This window comes from the organism of the source record quoted next, unplaced genomic scaffold, assembly GCF_019419815.1.
Source record: "Pyrus x bretschneideri cultivar Hongxiangsu unplaced genomic scaffold, Pyrus_bretschneideri_v1 Contig38, whole genome shotgun sequence".
NCBI lineage: Eukaryota > Viridiplantae > Streptophyta > Magnoliopsida > Rosales > Rosaceae > Pyrus > Pyrus x bretschneideri.
Genome location: NW_025999701.1, coordinates 241,921 through 260,502, shown reverse-complemented (window position 1 = coordinate 260,502; position 18,582 = coordinate 241,921). Strand labels below are relative to the sequence as shown.

The 18,582-nt window shown below is 37.9% G+C and overlaps 2 protein-coding genes, 1 long non-coding RNA gene and 1 pseudogene across 4 annotated transcripts; 1 reads left to right on the top strand and 3 right to left on the bottom strand.

The window, feature by feature from the left end:
* The first annotated feature begins 5,971 nt into the window (after positions 1 to 5,971).
* On the top strand, positions 5,972 to 11,582 carry LOC125468397. 2 transcript variants are annotated; one of them, XR_007250775.1, is made up of 5 exons: positions 5,972 to 6,850; positions 7,966 to 8,095; positions 8,186 to 8,388; positions 8,677 to 10,011; positions 11,041 to 11,582. It is a non-coding gene; the product is annotated as an uncharacterized LOC125468397 (long non-coding RNA). The 2 variants fall into 2 exon arrangements; XR_007250776.1 differs by lacking the exon at positions 5,972 to 6,850 and adding an exon at positions 6,872 to 7,389.
* Positions 11,583 to 13,257: 1,675 nt separating this feature from the next.
* LOC103934427 lies at positions 13,258 to 14,990 on the bottom strand (annotated as a pseudogene).
* Positions 14,991 to 16,244: 1,254 nt separating this feature from the next.
* LOC125468399 lies at positions 16,245 to 17,838 on the bottom strand. The gene is made up of 4 exons (XM_048564080.1): positions 17,296 to 17,838; positions 16,777 to 17,070; positions 16,411 to 16,626; positions 16,245 to 16,313 (listed from the first exon to the last, which is right to left on the bottom strand). Exons 1-4 carry the CDS (start codon positions 17,836 to 17,838, stop codon positions 16,245 to 16,247), a joined length of 1,122 nt encoding a protein of 373 aa, XP_048420037.1.
* Positions 17,839 to 18,003: 165 nt separating this feature from the next.
* On the bottom strand, positions 18,004 to 18,582 carry LOC125468398. The gene has a single exon (XM_048564079.1). It carries the CDS (start codon positions 18,580 to 18,582, stop codon positions 18,004 to 18,006), a length of 579 nt encoding a protein of 192 aa, XP_048420036.1.

The following is an 18,582-nucleotide window of genomic DNA, read 5'->3' as shown; positions in this document are numbered from 1 at the left end:
TTTTCTAGAGATTTTTCCGTGATCGTGTCCGTTTATCGTACATCGTGCGGTTAGAAATTATTTGAAATTTAAAATTTAAAATGAAATATAAATAATACCTAATAAAAATTGACCGCACGATGTACGATGAAATGACACGATCACAGGATCCTCCTGATTTTCCCATTTTTAAGACCCAAAATCACATACTAGGAGTGGAGGAGACGTCAAGCTCAACCGAACCGATCAAACCGACCGGTTTGAACCGTTTTGAATGGTTTGATTTAATTTTGAATAAGAAATTCGATTGGTTAGAAATCATTTAATTTTGAATAAGAAATTCGATTGGTCATAAATCAAATCAATTTATAGTGATATGATCAAATTTGATTTTATATTATTGTAAACTAGTCTAAACCGAACTGACATTTAAAAATGTGTGTGTGATAAGTCAAGTAATATTTTTAAGAATTAATTTGGTTCCTCATTAGCTGAGGAGGAGTTCCTCCTTGATTAACTTTGGGGGGCTGATTCAAGAAACTTCAAGTTTATGATTGAAACTGTTAATATTATAAACCATTCTATAAGGATATCTCTGCAAAAAAATCGATAAAATATGAAATCATATAATCCTACAAAAAAAATGCACAAATTCAGTAAAAACATTATCAACCATCTATTTATTTATTATCATTGATTAAACAACATTGATTTTAACTATTTTTTTTGGAAATTTTTACAAAATGATTTTAATATAAACGATTTTAATTATAAATACAAAATAAACTGAAGAGGAACTCTTCCTCAATCTTAAAAATTAGAACATTTCCAAATGAATATCACAAACACAAAGTATGTATCAGAAATAATAGTGGAAAAAAAATTAGTGTTTTCTAACCGCCAATTCTTATGTAGCCTGACATGGAGAACAAAATTTTATTATTTCTATTAAAAGTACTTAATGTAAATCAGGTGGAGAACAAAATTTTAAAAAATATTAATAAATGGCTTCATTATTTTTATTATTGTTTTTGTTCTGAAAATATTTATTACAATTATAAAATGTAATTAATGTAAATTAGGTGAGAACAAAACTTTAAAAAATATCAAAAGTGCCGCATGGGCTTTTAAATTTAAATTTTGTATTTAAAATTTGACATCTACTTTACAATGCTCTTAGACTTGCTAACTATTTTGATAACATTTTCTTGAACCTAACACGTAGAAGCGTTGTTGGCTGCTCATGAAGGTGTGACAATGGCGGTGTCATGTGATTTTCTAAATTTCAATTTGAGAGGGATTCACTCTACATCATCTCAACTCTTCGAAGCTCTTCTACTAATCAACAATCAAATTTTCTATATTGCTTACTAGGGGAGGTATTGGTATGATTACCGTACCAAAACTCATGTACCAATTACCATACAAAACTTTTGGTATGACAAAATCTATTACCATTATCGTGCTAAACTTTCGGCATACTGAATTTCGGCATGCCAAATAGTTCGGTTGGTATGGTATGGTAATGGTAATTTGATTTTTTTTTTCAACCCAATTCAAGATCCAAACATGTTTTGACCACTCCCTTTGGGTTTCTAAAACTTTTTTATATAATTATGAGAATTTTATAGAGATTCATTTAAGAAACAAGAAGTAAATAGATGGAAGAATTGTTGAAAGAACCCAATATTTCTAAAAAAAGTAGTACAAAGATTATTAAATTTCATATCTATATTCTTTAAAATTGTACAAAAATTAACTTAATAGACGAAGCCAGAGAGAAAGACATCCCAATTTGATGAAGGAGAAGATGAGATGTACTTTGGAGAGAGAGTCGCTGGAAATGGAGCAACAAATATAAAGTAGGTGGCTAGATGAGTGAAAAGATGAAAAGTTGCAGTGTAAGAAGGCTTAGGTTTTTTTAATTGAGAAAGTGGAGGTTAAAGGGTGAGATAATTGGATAAATGACTAGGAAAAAAATATAAAGTGCATATATAATGATAATAATACCTAATTATATAGAAAAGAATAAATAAATGATATAATATTAATAGTAGTAGTACGGTACGGTATACCACTGGTAATGATTTTAAATACCATTACTGTACCAAAAATGTATAGTACGGTATAAATACTGTACCATTACCAATGGTACAAATTTTTTGCCACAATTTTGATATGGTACGATTGCTATAGTAATTTGGCAAAAAATTCCACCTCTATTGCTAACATATTTTCTAATCAAGATAAGTCTCATGTACGATAAGAATATGGTCAATTTTCTATTTTGAAATAACATTACTGAATTTGCAAATGCTTTAGCTTAAACAAGTTATATCCCTAGTAAAAATGGTAAAACAATACATAATTCCACATTAGCACATTGTATCATTGTTTCCACTTTGTTGGATGGTAATGTTGATGTGAAAGCTAGAAATGACATAAGATGGTGTGAAGCTTTTGGCTCCTCTAGCAAGTACTAGTCTAGAATAAAAAAAATATGTGGTCGGTATTGGCTTAAATTATGAAATTAAGTCCACCATATCAGATCGCATTTCTCAATATTAATTTAGTCATACAATAAAAGTGATTTGATTTGAAAAATCAAGGTGAGAATAAAAATATAAAGATCTATTCGGTATCGTATTAAAAAAAAATTATAATTTCTTAAGAACATCTTTTAAGAACATTTTTTTTTAAATTAAAAAATTTGTTTGATATGAGATTTAAAATTATTTTTAAATTTTAATAATTAAAAAAACAAATATGTCTACTACAACTCCTCGTGAATTTGCAAATTACTACTAAATTTAATTGGCTAGACATAGAAATTCAAAGGGAGGATCGAAAGAGCGAGAAATGAGAGAGAAATGGGAGAAAGAGAACAGGATGGTAGGAGAGAGAACAAAATTGTGGTTTGATATTGGCTCAAATTATGAAATTAAGGTCATTTCCAACCGAAAGGTCCAAAGGGTCGAAAATAACCCGAAAATCGTCTTCAACCGAGGGTTAGGATAGATGACTCGTGGGCCCCATGGAATCTGAAAGGCCCAAAGCGTTGGACGCATGCAGGCAACCAGCCAACTCGGGCTGGCCAGAAGATTAGAGCAATCTTGTTGATTATAACCGACAAAGTATATTTAATATAAAATATATTCTTGTCGGTTATAATCGACAAGATTGCTTAAAGAAAATTTTGAATCCAACGACTAGCCGACGTCAGCTAGCTGTTATTTTTGAATTTTTTTTTTATTTTTTATTTTTTACATTTTTTGTCACATTCCCGTCCAGGCGGGACCACTTCATAGGCCCAACTCCACCGTAGCACGATATTGTCCACTTTGGGCCCCAACCACGTCCTCACAGTTTTGTTTTTGGGAACTCACACGAGAATTTCCCGATGGATCACCCATCCTAGGAATGCTCTCGCGTGCTACTCGCTTAACTTTGAAGTTCTCATGGAACCCAAACCCAGTGAGCTTCCAAAAGGCCTCGTGCTAGGTAGGGATGAGAATATACATTTAAGGATCACTCCCCTGGGGCGATGTAGGATGTCACATTTTTATTTATTTATTTTTATTTACAAATTTTTTTTCATATAACTTATATTTTACAAAATTTGTTTCATTTTTTTTAAATTCTATTTTTTTCATATAAATTCTGAAGCCATTATGTAACATTAAATCAAATTAAGTAACATGAAACAACATTAAACAATATGAAACAACATTAAATAACATTAACCAACATAAAAATTATACAACAAAAATTTAAGCTATAGTTTTTTACATTTAAGTTGTTGTAGTTTTTAAATTTAAATAATAAATTATGTTTGGCCTTATGACCCTTTGGCCCTCGGTTGGACATGGAAGCAAATATAACCCTGAACCGTTCATTAAAATATTAATATCTTAAATGGCCAGAGGGCTAAAACGAGCCCTCTAGCCAGCCCTGGGTTGGAGATGGCCTAAGGTCCAGAGGGCCAAAAACAGTCTAAAAAACGTCTCCAACCAAGGGCTAGGCCAAAAGGCTCTGGTATCTGAGAGGGCCCCACGGAATCCCAAAGGGCTAAAGGGCTAGAAGGTTGGCCACTTCCGGCCAGCCAGCCAACCCCGGGTCGGCCATCTGTTTTTTGCTTATGTTTGTATTACTAATATAAATGTATTACTGTCGGTTTTAATCGACAAGATTGATTTGAAATTTTTTTTTTTACAGTTTTATTATTTTTTTTATTTACGAAAATTTTCCTATAACTTCTATTTTTCAATTTTTTTAAGTTCTATTTTTTTCCTATAACTTTCATTTTACAAAATTTGTAGTTTTAACAACATTTAACAAATTATTAAAAAACATTTCTAGTTTTTCATATTTGTTAAAAAAAAACATTTAGCAACATGAAACTTATACAACATTTAAGTTGTAGTTTTTAAATAATAAATTATGTTTGGCCCTATGGCCCTCGGTTGGAGATGGTTTTTTGTGATAGGGCTAAAATGAGCTTTCTGGCCCTTGGCTCTCGGTTGGAGACGGAAGCAAATATGGCCTTGTGACTGTTCATTAAAATATTAATATCTTAGAGAATCTTGGAGAACCAGAGGGCTAAAATGAGTCCTCTAGCCAGCCATCGGTTAGAGATGGCCTAAGACCATTGTATTTTTCGTAAACATACGATATTATCTATATTAAAAGGTAGGAGAGTGAGCTAAGCCTTTCAATGGATTAGTAATAATATGGTTCAAATTCGCTTTTGGTAATAATATAACTTAAGACCTCTCACTTACAAATAAAAAATAATATCATTAGACCGTAGTACTAAGTGGCAAAATCATCATATTATGTGATCGTTGCCGGTATTAATCTAATCATACAATAAAAGTGATTTGATTTGAAAAAGGTGAGAAGAAAAGCATAATTCATCCTTTCAAGGTGGCTTCCAAGTTAGTGGAATTGGTTGGGTAGTAGCAGACAATGCTTGCTGTGCGGTTCACCCAACTTCAACATAACTAAACAAGCAATAACAGCTCCACAATAACTACTACTTCTTTATTGTTTTGGACAAACAAAAAAAAAATGGTAAAACTAAGAGATCCGATGGTATAAGATTCTCGAAAATGAGAAGCGATTTTCGTAGTACTTTTTTTATGGGCAATTTTTTTGTTCTTTCTAGTTTTTGAATTTAATACCAAGTGATAGATTGTCTTAGTAGATAGATCGTTATTTTCAACCCATTACGTTTTAGTCCCAATCTTCTTTATTTTCTTAATTTAGTTTAAAGTAGTAATATCGCTTGTAATTAAAAAAAAAACTATTGAATTGACTAACTTAAACGAAATAAAAAAAGATGTGCAGAAGACAATGAGAGTGTGAATGTGACTTAACCACTACCCAAACCTATGAATGAGAATGGGAAAGTGAAATTGTTGGCAGACAAAACAATTTAACAAATCAATTTGCAAATGTCAATTGTTATTTGGGGGGAGCTGGTTTGAGTCTTGCAGGTAATGAGTTGTGTTGAGTGATCACAAAAGGTGGAAGAATTATTTAGTGGGAATCCATCCCACTTAATAAAGTCGGAATTATCAAACATTTTGGGGCTGACCATGTAACTAGTTATTTTTATTGGGTTTGGATCGGTTTCAACCCGATCTGTTAAGTTAATAGGTCACTTAAACTCAACCTGTTAACAAACTTATTTCATAAAAAAATTTTGCATTTCATTTCAACTTACATTTTAACCCAATGCTCATATTAGAACGAGAGTAGCCTTTTAGCAGGGAAAGGGATTCTCTCCGTTTCCCTTCCATCAAATCCATCCAATCCACCCAATCACCTAATCCGGCTATTTGAAATTTGATTCAACGGCTAAAGTTATTACAACTTTTAAAGAGGCCCTTTGTTTGTAACCGTTAGATCGAATTTCAAGAACCCAAATTGATTGATTGGGTGGATTTGATGGAAGGAATCTAGAGAGAATCCCTTTCCTTTTACCAGGTGCCAATAGGTTAGCATTATGGTTAGTTCCATGGAACACAGTACCAGGTAGTTTGATGTCATCTTCAAAATAATTCTGTTATCTCTCCCCAACAATCTATTTTTATAACTTGGTTGTCTGATTTCTCCAATTCAAATAAAATCAAGTGTTCTTTCAAAATATCTAAAAACGTTTTTAAAGAAGATATTTTTAAATTCCCAAAATAATTAGTGCTTTATTTCAAGAATATTCCGTTGTGTGCTTCTTGTAAATGCACTATAATTTTTCTTTTAAAGTTATTTTTTATCAAAAATTATTTCCAAAATCATTTTCAACCAAAAAAAAAAAAAAAAAAACTCTCAAACATTTTAATTTAACTTCCAAACCAGCCCGCAATATCTCCACCGCTTCTTCTTCCCCAGCGCGAAATTGCTTCTAACGAGGAATCTATAACTACAAAAAGTCTGTAAGTCCCCCTTTGTTGTAGGGTTTTACGTTTTCTTCTCTTTGTCCTACATCTTTTTCCAAATCGCGGTCTTGTTTGGTTGCCGAGAAAATGAGCGAAATACTATTGGACAAACAGTGAGATGTTGGGGTTTTGCATTTGAGTTTTCAATTTTGTGACTCCGCCCAAAACCCTACCTTTGATTTCCAAATAATAACAATTTCGAGGTTTTCTTGAAAGTTGATCCTTGTAAGGCCAGGAGTACGCTTGATGTGACTACGGAAGATGGCGGCGGCGCTCAACCGGAAGCTCCATGGAAGCAAACAGGGCCTGGGGAGAAGGAGGCGCCAGTGCCCGAACAAGTGAAGAGAATGCAGAAGCTTTCTGCACACAGCACTTACGTCACTCACCGGTTGCGGGTTCTCAACAAAATTCTCCAGCTTTTGTCCATTCAGGTGCACAAACGTCGAATTTTCAGTTTACTGTATAAAGCGTAGTTTAACCATTAACTCTCGCCTGCTACCCAATGGATTTAAACTATTATGTTCAGAAATTTCCATTTAAAACTGCAATTTAATTTAAACACGGCCATAGTTCGGAACAGAACTTGTCCCACATCGACCACGGACAGATAAACATAACCCTTTATATAGATTGTGCATGGAGCTCCCATCGCCGAGCTTACTAACGAAAGCTTATAACCCAAAGTGGGGGCAACAAGATGTTGGGACGCTGGTTCAGTCTCAGCGGGTTGGGTCTGTCGTGGCTCTATTCTGGCCCGCCCATTCCAAGCTGGGAGTTGGGCTGTGTGGTTTGGGCGAAGGCTCAGGCTTCATGGTTCCTAGAGCGGAGGGCACCGCGTAAGGCTGGCTTCACAGAGCAACGATTACCTCCCGCTCTCGGCAGTGGAAGGATAACGGGTCGGTGCCATCCGGATCCACTATGGCCCGCCGGACTGTTCCAATTGAACCAACATCTTTTTTGCTTTCATTAGGTTAGTTTTTGTTTTAATTCGAATGTTTTAATTCCAGGAACCGGATCCCCTCCTGAGCATAGGGTGAAAATCCTCCTGACTTGGCTATCTGAGCCTTTAAAATTTGATCCAACGGCTACAATAATTATAACTTTTAATGGATCTCCTTGTTTGTAGCCGTTTGATCAAAATTCAAGGATCCAGATAACCCGGTCAGGAGGATCCCCACCCTATGCTTAGGAGGGGATCCGGTTCCTGGAATTAGATGCTGTAATTATCTTAGTTGGAAGACATGATCATGTTACGACCTTCCTTACCTTTTCGGATCACTTAATACTGTGTCCATATGTGCTATACCAATTATATTTTATATTTGTGTTTATGAGAAGACACGAGTTTGGGTCTTTTCCAGGACACTGAAGATTGTACGTTTTTGGCACACTAATAACATCTTACTCTTGTGACTATCTTTTGTATGCGTCTCTCTATAATTTTTTTTTTTTTTTTTTTTTTGTGAACCAAGCTTGTAATATTCTTTTTGTTGCTCTGGTATCCTTGCCTCTTGACATGGTGGAAGTGTATGTTTTTGTGATGTAGAAATATGTGTATGGATGCAATTCCTTTGGAGTTAATGACTTGGAGCATTCCTTGGTTTCATATGGATGCTACTTTCTGAAAGCAGAATCAGCATGAACTTGGACCTCATTTCTTGAAGTCCCCGATTTTGGTAACTTCATTGTCGGTTTTTCTGTGTTTCTCATAATATTCATCCATTGAGACTGTTCATCAAGGAGGTTTTTTTATTTGTTCTGTGTAGTGGGAGAGCCAGGATTAAATCACAATGTGGGCACAATAAGAAACTCAATAAGTTCTCCAGGAAATATTAAAATGGAACATAAGTTATTCCATTTATTCAGTTTGTGTATGAGACCTTTCTCCCATGGCTTTATAGCTGGCTTTGCCTTGGGAATGAACCAGCGGTCAAGAAAGCTTCATACAGGGGTTATGCTTGGCTGATCGGTAAGGGATTTTACTTTGCTGGGTTTGGATTGATTATGGGGTCGGGACTATTATTGGTTGTGTGAAAATAAGAGCTTATTGGGGTCACTTGCATCCGTTGACCCCAATTCGACTCCACTACTGGTTATGTGAATGTGAAGAGTTGTACTTTAAGTATCTTCATATCTTAAACCATGCTTTATTTTTGTTTGTTTGGGTCTTACGATTGTGTTTTTCTTAAGCCTCAAGTTGCAGTGCTACTTAGTACTACAGTTTAATAGTATTCATTTTCACTTGTGTAAGCAACAGCCACTAAAAAAGAGGAGGCAGCCACGACAGAAGGGAGAAAAAGGAAGGACCAGAGCACCGTTCTGCAATTCGTCATTGAAGAGTTTCTTCTTCTCCTTTTACTTTCTGTTTTGTTTGTCTTTGCTGCCCATTTACATTATGAGTAACTAAATTTCATAGTTGGGACTTCGTTGAAGTCTAATCATGTTTCCTTGAGAATTTTCGATACATCTTGTTATAAGACAATTTGTTGATGCTTTAGTGATAAATTCTTGTTTTAATTCCAATCTTATTGAGTTATTTTATGATTGATCATCATAGAATAGCTTTGTAATTGAGTTTGTTACATAGGTAAATTTGGATGATCGATTCTTGTACCTATGCCGAGTGACAAGAGAACTAGTTACGGTTCTTGGAATTAATTATCACGAATAACCGGAATAGATACCATGTTCTAGGATTCGTGTGTTTGTCGATTTCCATTGTATTATGCTTTCTTGGAGTGCAATTAAATAGATACCATGCGAAATACTTCGAGAATGAAAGGAGTTAGTGTAGACGCCCATGCCTAATTTGTTGTTTAGGGAAATCAATAGCTTAAAGAGTAAATACCATGCCTTTAGGTAGACAAACGTAAAGCATAAAAAATCTGTTTTATATGATAGTATGTATCAGTTGCTTTGGCGAAAAAAGTTAGAGATGAAAGTCAAAGTCCTAACCGTTCAAACATCGTTTTCAAAACTCTTATTGCCAATTACTTTTATTTACCTACGTTGTTTAAATTGTGCTTTTATAGTTAAACTTAAGAAATTATTTATATACTAAAATCCAGTGGAAAAGTACTGTTTATCAACAGTAAAATGGTGGAATCGCCCCCAATCAGCTTTCCTTGACCCGTTGTTTTTCCATCTTGGCACAGTGAAATTACGCATTTGTCCGCGTTGGCCACGAGTCCATCATCGTGTGAAACCTCTACTTTGGCTGCAGTTTCTCGATTTGTCCATCCGTTTCAGTTCTCCCTTTCGAAAATCTCTGCTTCCGTTGCTCTCAACTTGCCTTCTGTCACTGTCAAACGCCGGATAAGCTATCGACCACCCGCTCTCTACCTTCTTCTTCTTCTTTCGCTTCTCCCTGTGCAAATCTGAGAGACGCCTACCTTTGCTTTCCAAATAATAACAATTTCGAGGTTTTCTGGAAAGTTGGCCGGAAGCTCCATGGAAGCAAACAGGGCATGGGGAGAAGGAGGCGCCAGTGCACGAACAAGTGAAGAGAATGCAGAAGCTGCCTGCACACAGCACTTACGTCACTCACCGGTTGCGGGTTCTCAACAAAATTCTCCAGCTTTTGTCCATTCAGGTGCACAAACGTCGAATTTTCAGTTTACTGTATAAAGCGTAGTTTAACCATTAACTCTCGCCCGCTACCCAATGGATTTAAACTATTATGTTCAGAAATTTCCATTTAAAACTGCAATTTAATTTGAACACGGTCATAGTTCAGAACAGAATTTGTCCCACATCGACCACGGACAGATAAACATAACCCTTTATATAGATTGTGCATGTAGGTCCCATCGCCGAGCTTACTAACGAAAGCTTATAACCCAAGTGGGGGCAACAAGATGTTGGGACGCTGGTTCAGTCTCAGCGGGTCGGATCCGTCGTGGCTCTCTTCTGGTCCGCCCATTCCAAGCTGGGAGTTGGGCTGTGTGGCTTGAGCGAAGGCTCAGGCTCCACGGTTCCTAGAGTGGAGGGCACCGCGTAAGGCTGGCTTCACAGAGCAACGATTACCTCCCGCTCTCGGCAGTGGAAGGATAACGGGTCGGTGCCACCCGGATCCACTATGTCCCGCTGGACTGTTCCAATTGAACCAACATTTTTTTTGCTTTTCATTAGGGTAGTTTTTGTTTTAATTCGAATGTTTTAATTTATTTATTTTTAACGGAGGGATTTGAATTTCCTTTGCTCAATTTGGTATTCTAGATGATCGACACGACATGGAAACTAAAATTCCAAATTGCCTAGCTACCTAATTTATTTATTTATGGTTGTCTATTGGGCTCTTAATTTACTAATTTTTTTGGTTAATGAAATATGGAATGTTGTTTTTTGTATATGATTCTGTTTAAAATTAGAAGAGAAATGTTGTGTTGGGGTTGGTTTTTGCTGGGCTGTCTATCTGAACTAAACCTTTCTCGGCAGTGATACTGTAATTATCTTAGTTGGAAGACATGATCATGTTACGACCTTCCTTGCCTTTTCGGATCACTTAATACTGTGCCCATATATGCTATACCAATGTACGTTTTTGGCACACTAATAACATCTTACTCTTGTAATATCCTTGCCTCTTGACGTGGTGCTAGTGTATGTTTTTGTGATGTAGAAATCTGTGTATGGTAGTGATCCTGGAGATTATATCATCAACTTGGCATTCCATTTGCCACTTTGGAGTTAATGACTTGGAGCATTCCTTGGTTTCATATGGATGCAATTCTACGAAAGCAGAATCGGCATGATGAACTTTGGACCTCTTTTCTTGACGTCCCCGAGTTCGGTAACTTCATTGTCGGTTTTTCTGTGTTTCTCATAATATTCATCTTGTTACTTCATCCATTGAGACTGTTCATCATCAAGGAGTTGATGAGAAAGGATTTGAACTCATTTTTTGTTTGTTTTTGTTGTGTGATTCTGAAGAACTGTACTTTAGAGTTCTTTACATCTTAAACCAAGCTTTATTTTTTGTTTGTTCGGGACTCTTACGATTGTGTATTTCTGCTGTCGTTTTGAAAACGAAAAATGGCTTAAAGTAATAGTGCAGGGGTTTGTGTGTTCGAGTTGTATTCCCTTAAAATCGCTTGTATAAAACTATATGCAACAAGAAAAAACTGTTTTTCATATTAATTGAGAGACTAACTTTGTGGTGGATGCCTTTGCTCGCCATGGCCTTATTAGTACTAATTGTCATATTTTGGATCACTGTACTCCTTCATTTGCTCTTCATGCCCTTCAGTTTGATTCTGTAGGGAACGGTTGTACTCGTGGTTTTTCCTTTTAATCTATTCTTCTTGATTTAAAAAAAAGAAAAGAAAAGAACTGTTTGACTAAAATGCTTTTACAAATTCAAAACCCTTAAAAATATTAAAAACACTTCTAACAGAGAAAAGCGTGAAAGCTCTTCTAAATATAAGTGCCTCCAAATTTGAAAAAAGCAATTATGGACAAAAAGTGCTTCCTAGACCATCTTCAAAGAAGATGTCAGATTTTAAACAAAAAATTTAAATTTGACAGCTTATGTTGCATTTTGACATATTTTAAAATTTTACTCTTCATCTGATATGTCAAATTAAATTATTATTTTATTTTTCATAATTTTTGTTTTGACATTATCTAGATCTTTTTTCCACCACCTCTTTGTTGACCTCGCCCATCACATGGTCCCCTCTTGCAATGAACTGCATCATCCTTCTCAAATCCACCAACTCCCTCTTCATCAAGAAAAGCCTCTCCTTCAATGTCAGATTCTCTTCCTCCAATTGAACAATATGGGTTTCCTGATCATCCACCCTATCCAAAAGCATTGTTACAAGCAACCCCACTGTAGTTTGGGTACACCATGTCGAACCGACTCAAATCATGATCCAACCTCCTTTCCACCTCCACATGGTCCTCCACATCCCTCTCACTTGATCAGCAACCACCCTCCTCGTCATCATTTCCAGGTGAAGGAAGCCAAATCAACTCTTTCATTGACCCATACCCATCAATACCCACTCCGCTTTCGCCATATCTCTTAAGATCTCCCTCAAAGGTGAAACATGGGCATGGGCAGAATAGTCGGAGTCATCGCACAAGGTGAACCCAATGAGGCTAAGATTCAACGGCGACGGCTTTTGGGCGGCGAATTAAGGCATCGGCTGAGGCCAAGCCTTGTAGTTCCGATTCATCATCATCAGCTGAGACTGACTCTTCATCATCATCAACAAGTAATAAATGTTTTAAAACTATAAAATATTAATAAAAAGCATTTAATAATAAATTAAAATGTATTTGAAGCTGCTGTCAAATTTGACAGCAAACCCTTTTGCTGCTATTCCATGTCATGCTGCATAAGATTTGACATTTCGGTTGGAAACAATAGTGGATGTCTTTTTTTACTGTTATACCTTATGTGGACAATTTGGCATCTCCACCTCTTATAAGGGCAGTTTTAAGCATGCCTTCATCTCTATAATCATTTACTTGGAACAAATATACGGTATCCATATCGTTTCATAATAATGATACAAACGCAATATACACAAAACACGTATTATTATTATTATTGGCGCCAAACGTCCCAATCTCAGAGTCTCACAATGGCGTTAAAGTCAAGTCACAAACTTCCCCACTTATTCATAAAGCGACCAAGACAAAGAGGAAACCCTGAAGCTTTGAGCTACAGAGAAAAAACGGGGATTTGGGATTACATCTCCGGGACAACCGATTCGCTGAAACGGAAAAGCTTCGGACCTCGGTGGCCAACACCCAATTCGGTCAAACGAATTACACCCGATGTAACTGTGAACACGAAAGATTTGAAATTTCGATGTCTACAGTAACATCTGCCAAGAACTTGTGCTCCGCCGCTTACGGGTACGGGGCTAGAGTTCAGTTCCAGTAACCTATTAAACTCACTTCCCAAATTATATGTGGGAATTTGTTGACATGGAAATATCAAGGGAAGAGCCCTCCCTTTTCAGTGTATCCAGATACTCAGCTGAAGGTTGTGCCCTTGCAACTTTGGCAATAGCCTTGTTTTCTGCATCTGTCCCTCCATCCAAAAACGCTCCCACAATCCTCCCGTCCTTGATCCATGCTGCTCCAAACTTCGGTTGGTTTGATGCCGGATTGGGGTCCCCAAACAGCAACAGATCGCCCACATTATATTCATAAAATGTCCACGACAAATCAAAGGCACGGGAGTAGAAGTACGGAACATAGTCATACACTTCAATGCACTTCCCTTCCTCGCTTGCCCTGATAGCTCTCACAGCATGCTCAGCTGATTTTCTGGCATGGTCAACATGCTCAACTCTTCTCATGTCGTCATACAATTTCATAGGGAAAGTAGCAATGTCCCCCACGGCGTATACATGAGGGACATCTGTTTCGAACATTCCATCAGTTTGGATTCCGCCTTTCTCTTCACTGACTTGCCCTTCGAACAAATCAATTAGAGGCTTTGCGCTGACACCAACAACAACAATGTCAGCTTGCAGCACCCTGCCATCCTTGAGTTTCACTGCCTTTACCTCTCCGTTCGTGTCAGCATCGAACCCTACTGCAGTGGTGCCCTTGATCATTTGAACTCCTTTATTGGCGTAGTAACCCTCGTAGAAAGCGGCTATCTCTTTAGTGAAAAGCCGAGGCATGCACCACGGTTCCGGAAAAACCATGGTGACATTGAACTTGTTGATTCTAATAGCTGCTCCGACTTCAAGACCAATGTACCCTCCTCCAACAATCACTACCTTTCCGTTTTTCTTGGCTCTAATTGCCTCCACAAGTTTATCGGCATTGCTGATTTCCCTCAAGTAGAAAATGTTTTTGGCATCATCTCCTTGCACACCAAATTCCGTCAACCTTATAACTCTGGAACCAGTTGCAATGATCAAAGTTTCGAATTCAAACATTCCCCCAGTTGCACTAGTGAGGATCTTTGATTGAAGATCTGCTTCGACTATTTGTGTGCTAAGAAGTAACTCAATGCCTTTCTCCGCATACCACTCCGGAAGCAGCTTCTCTCCTCCACTTCCGACACAGACATGGAACCCCGGAAGCCTTGCAGCTCCCTCAGGAAGCAGATAGCCCTTACTAAGTGCCGGACGTTCATAAGGTGCAACGGCTTCTTTGGATATGATCGCTAACTCACCAGGTTCAAGCCCTTGCTTGACAAACTCCCTTGCTGCGTATCCAGCTGCAACTCCACCACCGATGATCACGTACCTAAACGACTTCTTACTGGAAATCTCACTAAAGAGACTACCCTTTTCAAGCAATTCTTCAACTTCTCCAATTTTTTCATCAACAAGCTTTGCAAGATGTGCAATCGAGAGAAATTTCCGTTCGCCGAGTTTTTCAATAGTTAGTATTTGAGTTTTGATCCTTTCCACATTCTCTAACCACTCATAGACTTCATCGCGTTGCGGTTTACTTGGAAGGAGAGGCTCGGCCTCTATTTTCTCGATTATATCTTGACTTTGGCTAATCAAAGTTTTGTTGATACTTTAACCATCGTGTAATCAGAGCCCATATGAACATTATTGGTTCACAAATCCGTGTCAGAAATCCCATAGCTTCCTGCACATCACCAGAACAATGCAAGATAATTTTACTCTGAATATACGGTACCTCGATCCATATATTTTTCAACAAGCAATTCGATATATAGAGGATCATTAATCTGGTTTTCGAAACTGTGGTTAACATTTTGTACCATATCATATACAGGTCCTAGCAACATCTTCGTCTATTTATGTATTGAGTTTTAATCTCTTTTAGTGAAAGTCCTATTAACTTCATTAGCACCAGCCTTTATCTTTTTCATTTCCACATGATTTTCCAGATATTTGTCGAGATTTTTGTCGAAATTATACTCTTCCTGATTTGTTGGGATGAAAAAACTTAGAGTACACAACTCTAGCACAAGTGTTGGAGAGACAATACAAGTAAACAAATTACTTATATTACACAAACAAAATATTACAACACAAACTATCAAAGACACTCATTTACTTTCTAGAGACAAACTCTAGAGCACTCACACTCTTACAAGACTATTCTTTCTTCTCACTCTCGCTTGCTTGCTTACAAGCTTGCTTGTTGATTTGTTTTTCTTACCAACACACATGCATACATATTTATAGGCATGTTTGCCGACATATGGCCTCACTAGAATTTTCTAGTGCATGATCATGCACACACTACACCAACCTAGGCTTTGCATATCAGCCTTGCCGACTTAAATGATGCTAGAATTCTCTAGCATATTATTACACACACATACACACATTTGTTATAATAGCTAGACAATTCTAGCTTGTTCCCACCGACACACTTATGCGAGAAGATTCTAGCATATGAATGCTGTCTCCTTTGTTTCTTCATCATGGGCCAATCTTTATTATTTGGGCTGGTGTTGTACTTTTAACACTCCCCCTCAACACCAGCTCATTCTTCTCTCCATGCTGAGTTGATGACGAAACTTTTCAAACTTGCCGGTACTTAAACCTTTAGTGAACAAGTCCGCAACTTGTTCATCTGTATTGATTTGTCTTATCTCAATCTCTTCTTGCAAGACCTTTTCTCTAATGAAATGATAATGTACCTTCACATGTTTAGTTCTTGCATGAAAGACTGGATTTTCCGCCAAGCGAATTGCCGATTGGTTATCACAGTACAATGGTACTGGATAATCTACTGGTTGATGTAGATCACTCATCAACTGTACCAGCCATGCATTCTCTTGAGCTGCCATTGCTGCTGCTCTATACTCTGCTTCTGTGGTTGACAAAGACACCATTGGTTGTCTCTTGCTGCACCACGAAACTACTCCAGAACCAATTTTGAAGACATACCCAGTGGTCGATCTCCTGGTGTCGTGATCTCCTGCAAAATCTGCATCACAATAGCCAACCAACTTACCATCTTCTCCTTTCTTGTACACGAGACCATAGTCAATTGTACTCTTTACATATCTTAATATTCGTCGAACCGCTTCTAGATGAGGCTTCTTTGGATTTTGCATGTATCGACTCATAACACCAACTGCATAGGAAATGTCAGGTCGAGTCAAAGTCAGATAGATCAGACTACCTACCAATTGTCGATACATTGTTGCATCTTCCAAGTCTCTGCCTTCATGTGCACACATCTTGGCATTAGGTTCCACCGGTGTTGAGATTGGCTTGCATTCAAGCATCCCAAACTTCTGCAACAAGTCTTTTGCATACTTTTGTTAACACAGAAATATGCCTTCTTGTGTGCGATCAACCTCTAATCCAAGAAAGTGCTTGAGTTGTCCAAGCTCTTTCATCTTGAACTGAACTGACAAATTTTCTTTTGTTCGACAAATTTCAACCTCATCATCGCCAGTGATGATTAGGTCATCCACGTACACCAGCACGATAGCTAACTTTCCTCCATTAGCTTTAACAAATAAGCTGGAATCTGCATGCGCCACTGAGTAACCACTTTGCGTTAGAAATTCTGCAATTTTACCGTACCACGCCCTTGGTGCTTGTTTTAGACCGTAGAGTGCTTTCCTCAACTTGCACACGTACTCAGGATGAACTTTACTTTCAAAGCCCATTGGTTGCATCATGTAGATTTCCCGATCTAACTCTCCATGCAAGAAAGCATTCTTCACATCCATCTAGTATAGATTCCAATTTTTGTTAGCTGCAAGTGCAAGTAGGACTCGTACGGTTGTAAGCTTTGCTACTGGACTAAACGTTTCATCATAGTCTAGTCCATATTGCTGAGAGAAGCCTCGAGCCACCAACCGAGCCTTGTACCTTTCAACTGAACCATCAGGACGACGCTTTATCTTGTACACCCATTTGCAGGATATGGGTTTCACATCCCTTGGCTTTGGCACCAAATCCCAAGTCTGATTCTGCTTAAGCGCAGTGATTTCTTCTTCCATAGCTTTTATCCATTCAGAACTCTGTGATGCTTCTTCAAACACCTCAGGTTCTTTTGGTGCTCCATCAATTATGGCAACATTAGCATATTTAGGATTTGGCTTTCGTACTCTTGTTAACCTTCTTAGTTGTGATTGTGGAGTTGATACTTCTACTCTACTAGGTCTAACTTCTTGTGGTTGTTGGTACACACCTGTTTGCCCAGGACTCTTAGGTACTTCTTGCTCAACATCGTCTCCAGCAAGCAAATCTTCAGGCTCATCTGGACTTGATTGGATTTGGGCAGCTTGGTCTCCCAGTTTCCCTTGCAACGTATCTTCAAACTCTTTTGGGTCAAGCGACGCCTCATTTTCTGAGCACCAACAAAATGATGCTTCTGCGTCACATTCTTCCTCCACAGCTAGAGACGCAACGACATCCCAATCATCTTCAATTTTCTTCTCTGAGTTGGCGACGTTACTTTCTGCAGGCCTTTTGAACCAGCAATCCTTCGCCATGTGGCCATTCTTTCCACAATTGTAACACTTGCCCTCAAATCTTTTATTATTCTGGGACTGACCACGGTTGCCGTGATACTTCGGAGCTCCCCCTGGTCGAGAACTCCCTCCTCCTTGATGACCTTTTTCCTTGTCACCATTTCTTTTAGATCCACCACCAGCACGCTACTTAAAGTTGCCTTTACTTTTGGTGTAGAGCGCTTCCTCCTCACCTTTTAACGAGATCCCTCCCATTTGCTTTGACAAAGCTTCTTGATCGGCAAGCAAATTCTCAAACTCAACAAGTGATGGTTGGGTCGGCCATCCTTGTACAGCGGCAACGAAGCCTCGATATTCGGGTCTCAATCCATGGATAATTATTCTTTTTATCCTGGATTCTACAATAGCAGCACTAGGATCTAATTCAGAAATTTCACGGCAAATAGACTTTACCTTGTGGAAATACTGCGCAATCGTCATGTCCCTTTGGGCCACTGATAATAGCTCGTTCTCGAGAAGCTGCAGTCTTGTATCGTTCCTCTTTGAAAAGAGTGTGGCGAAGGTGTCCCATGCTTCTTTTGGTGTCTTGGCCTTCTGTATGTGCTCTAACATGTCATCTTCAACTGTGGTTTTTAAGGCAAACATGGCCTTACCTGCCTTGATCTTCCACTTCCTCAAAGCGCTGCTAGTGTCTTCTTCTGGCTGCGTAACTTCATTACCGCTGACTACATCCCAAAGATCTTGGCCTTGTAGGTAAGACTCCAT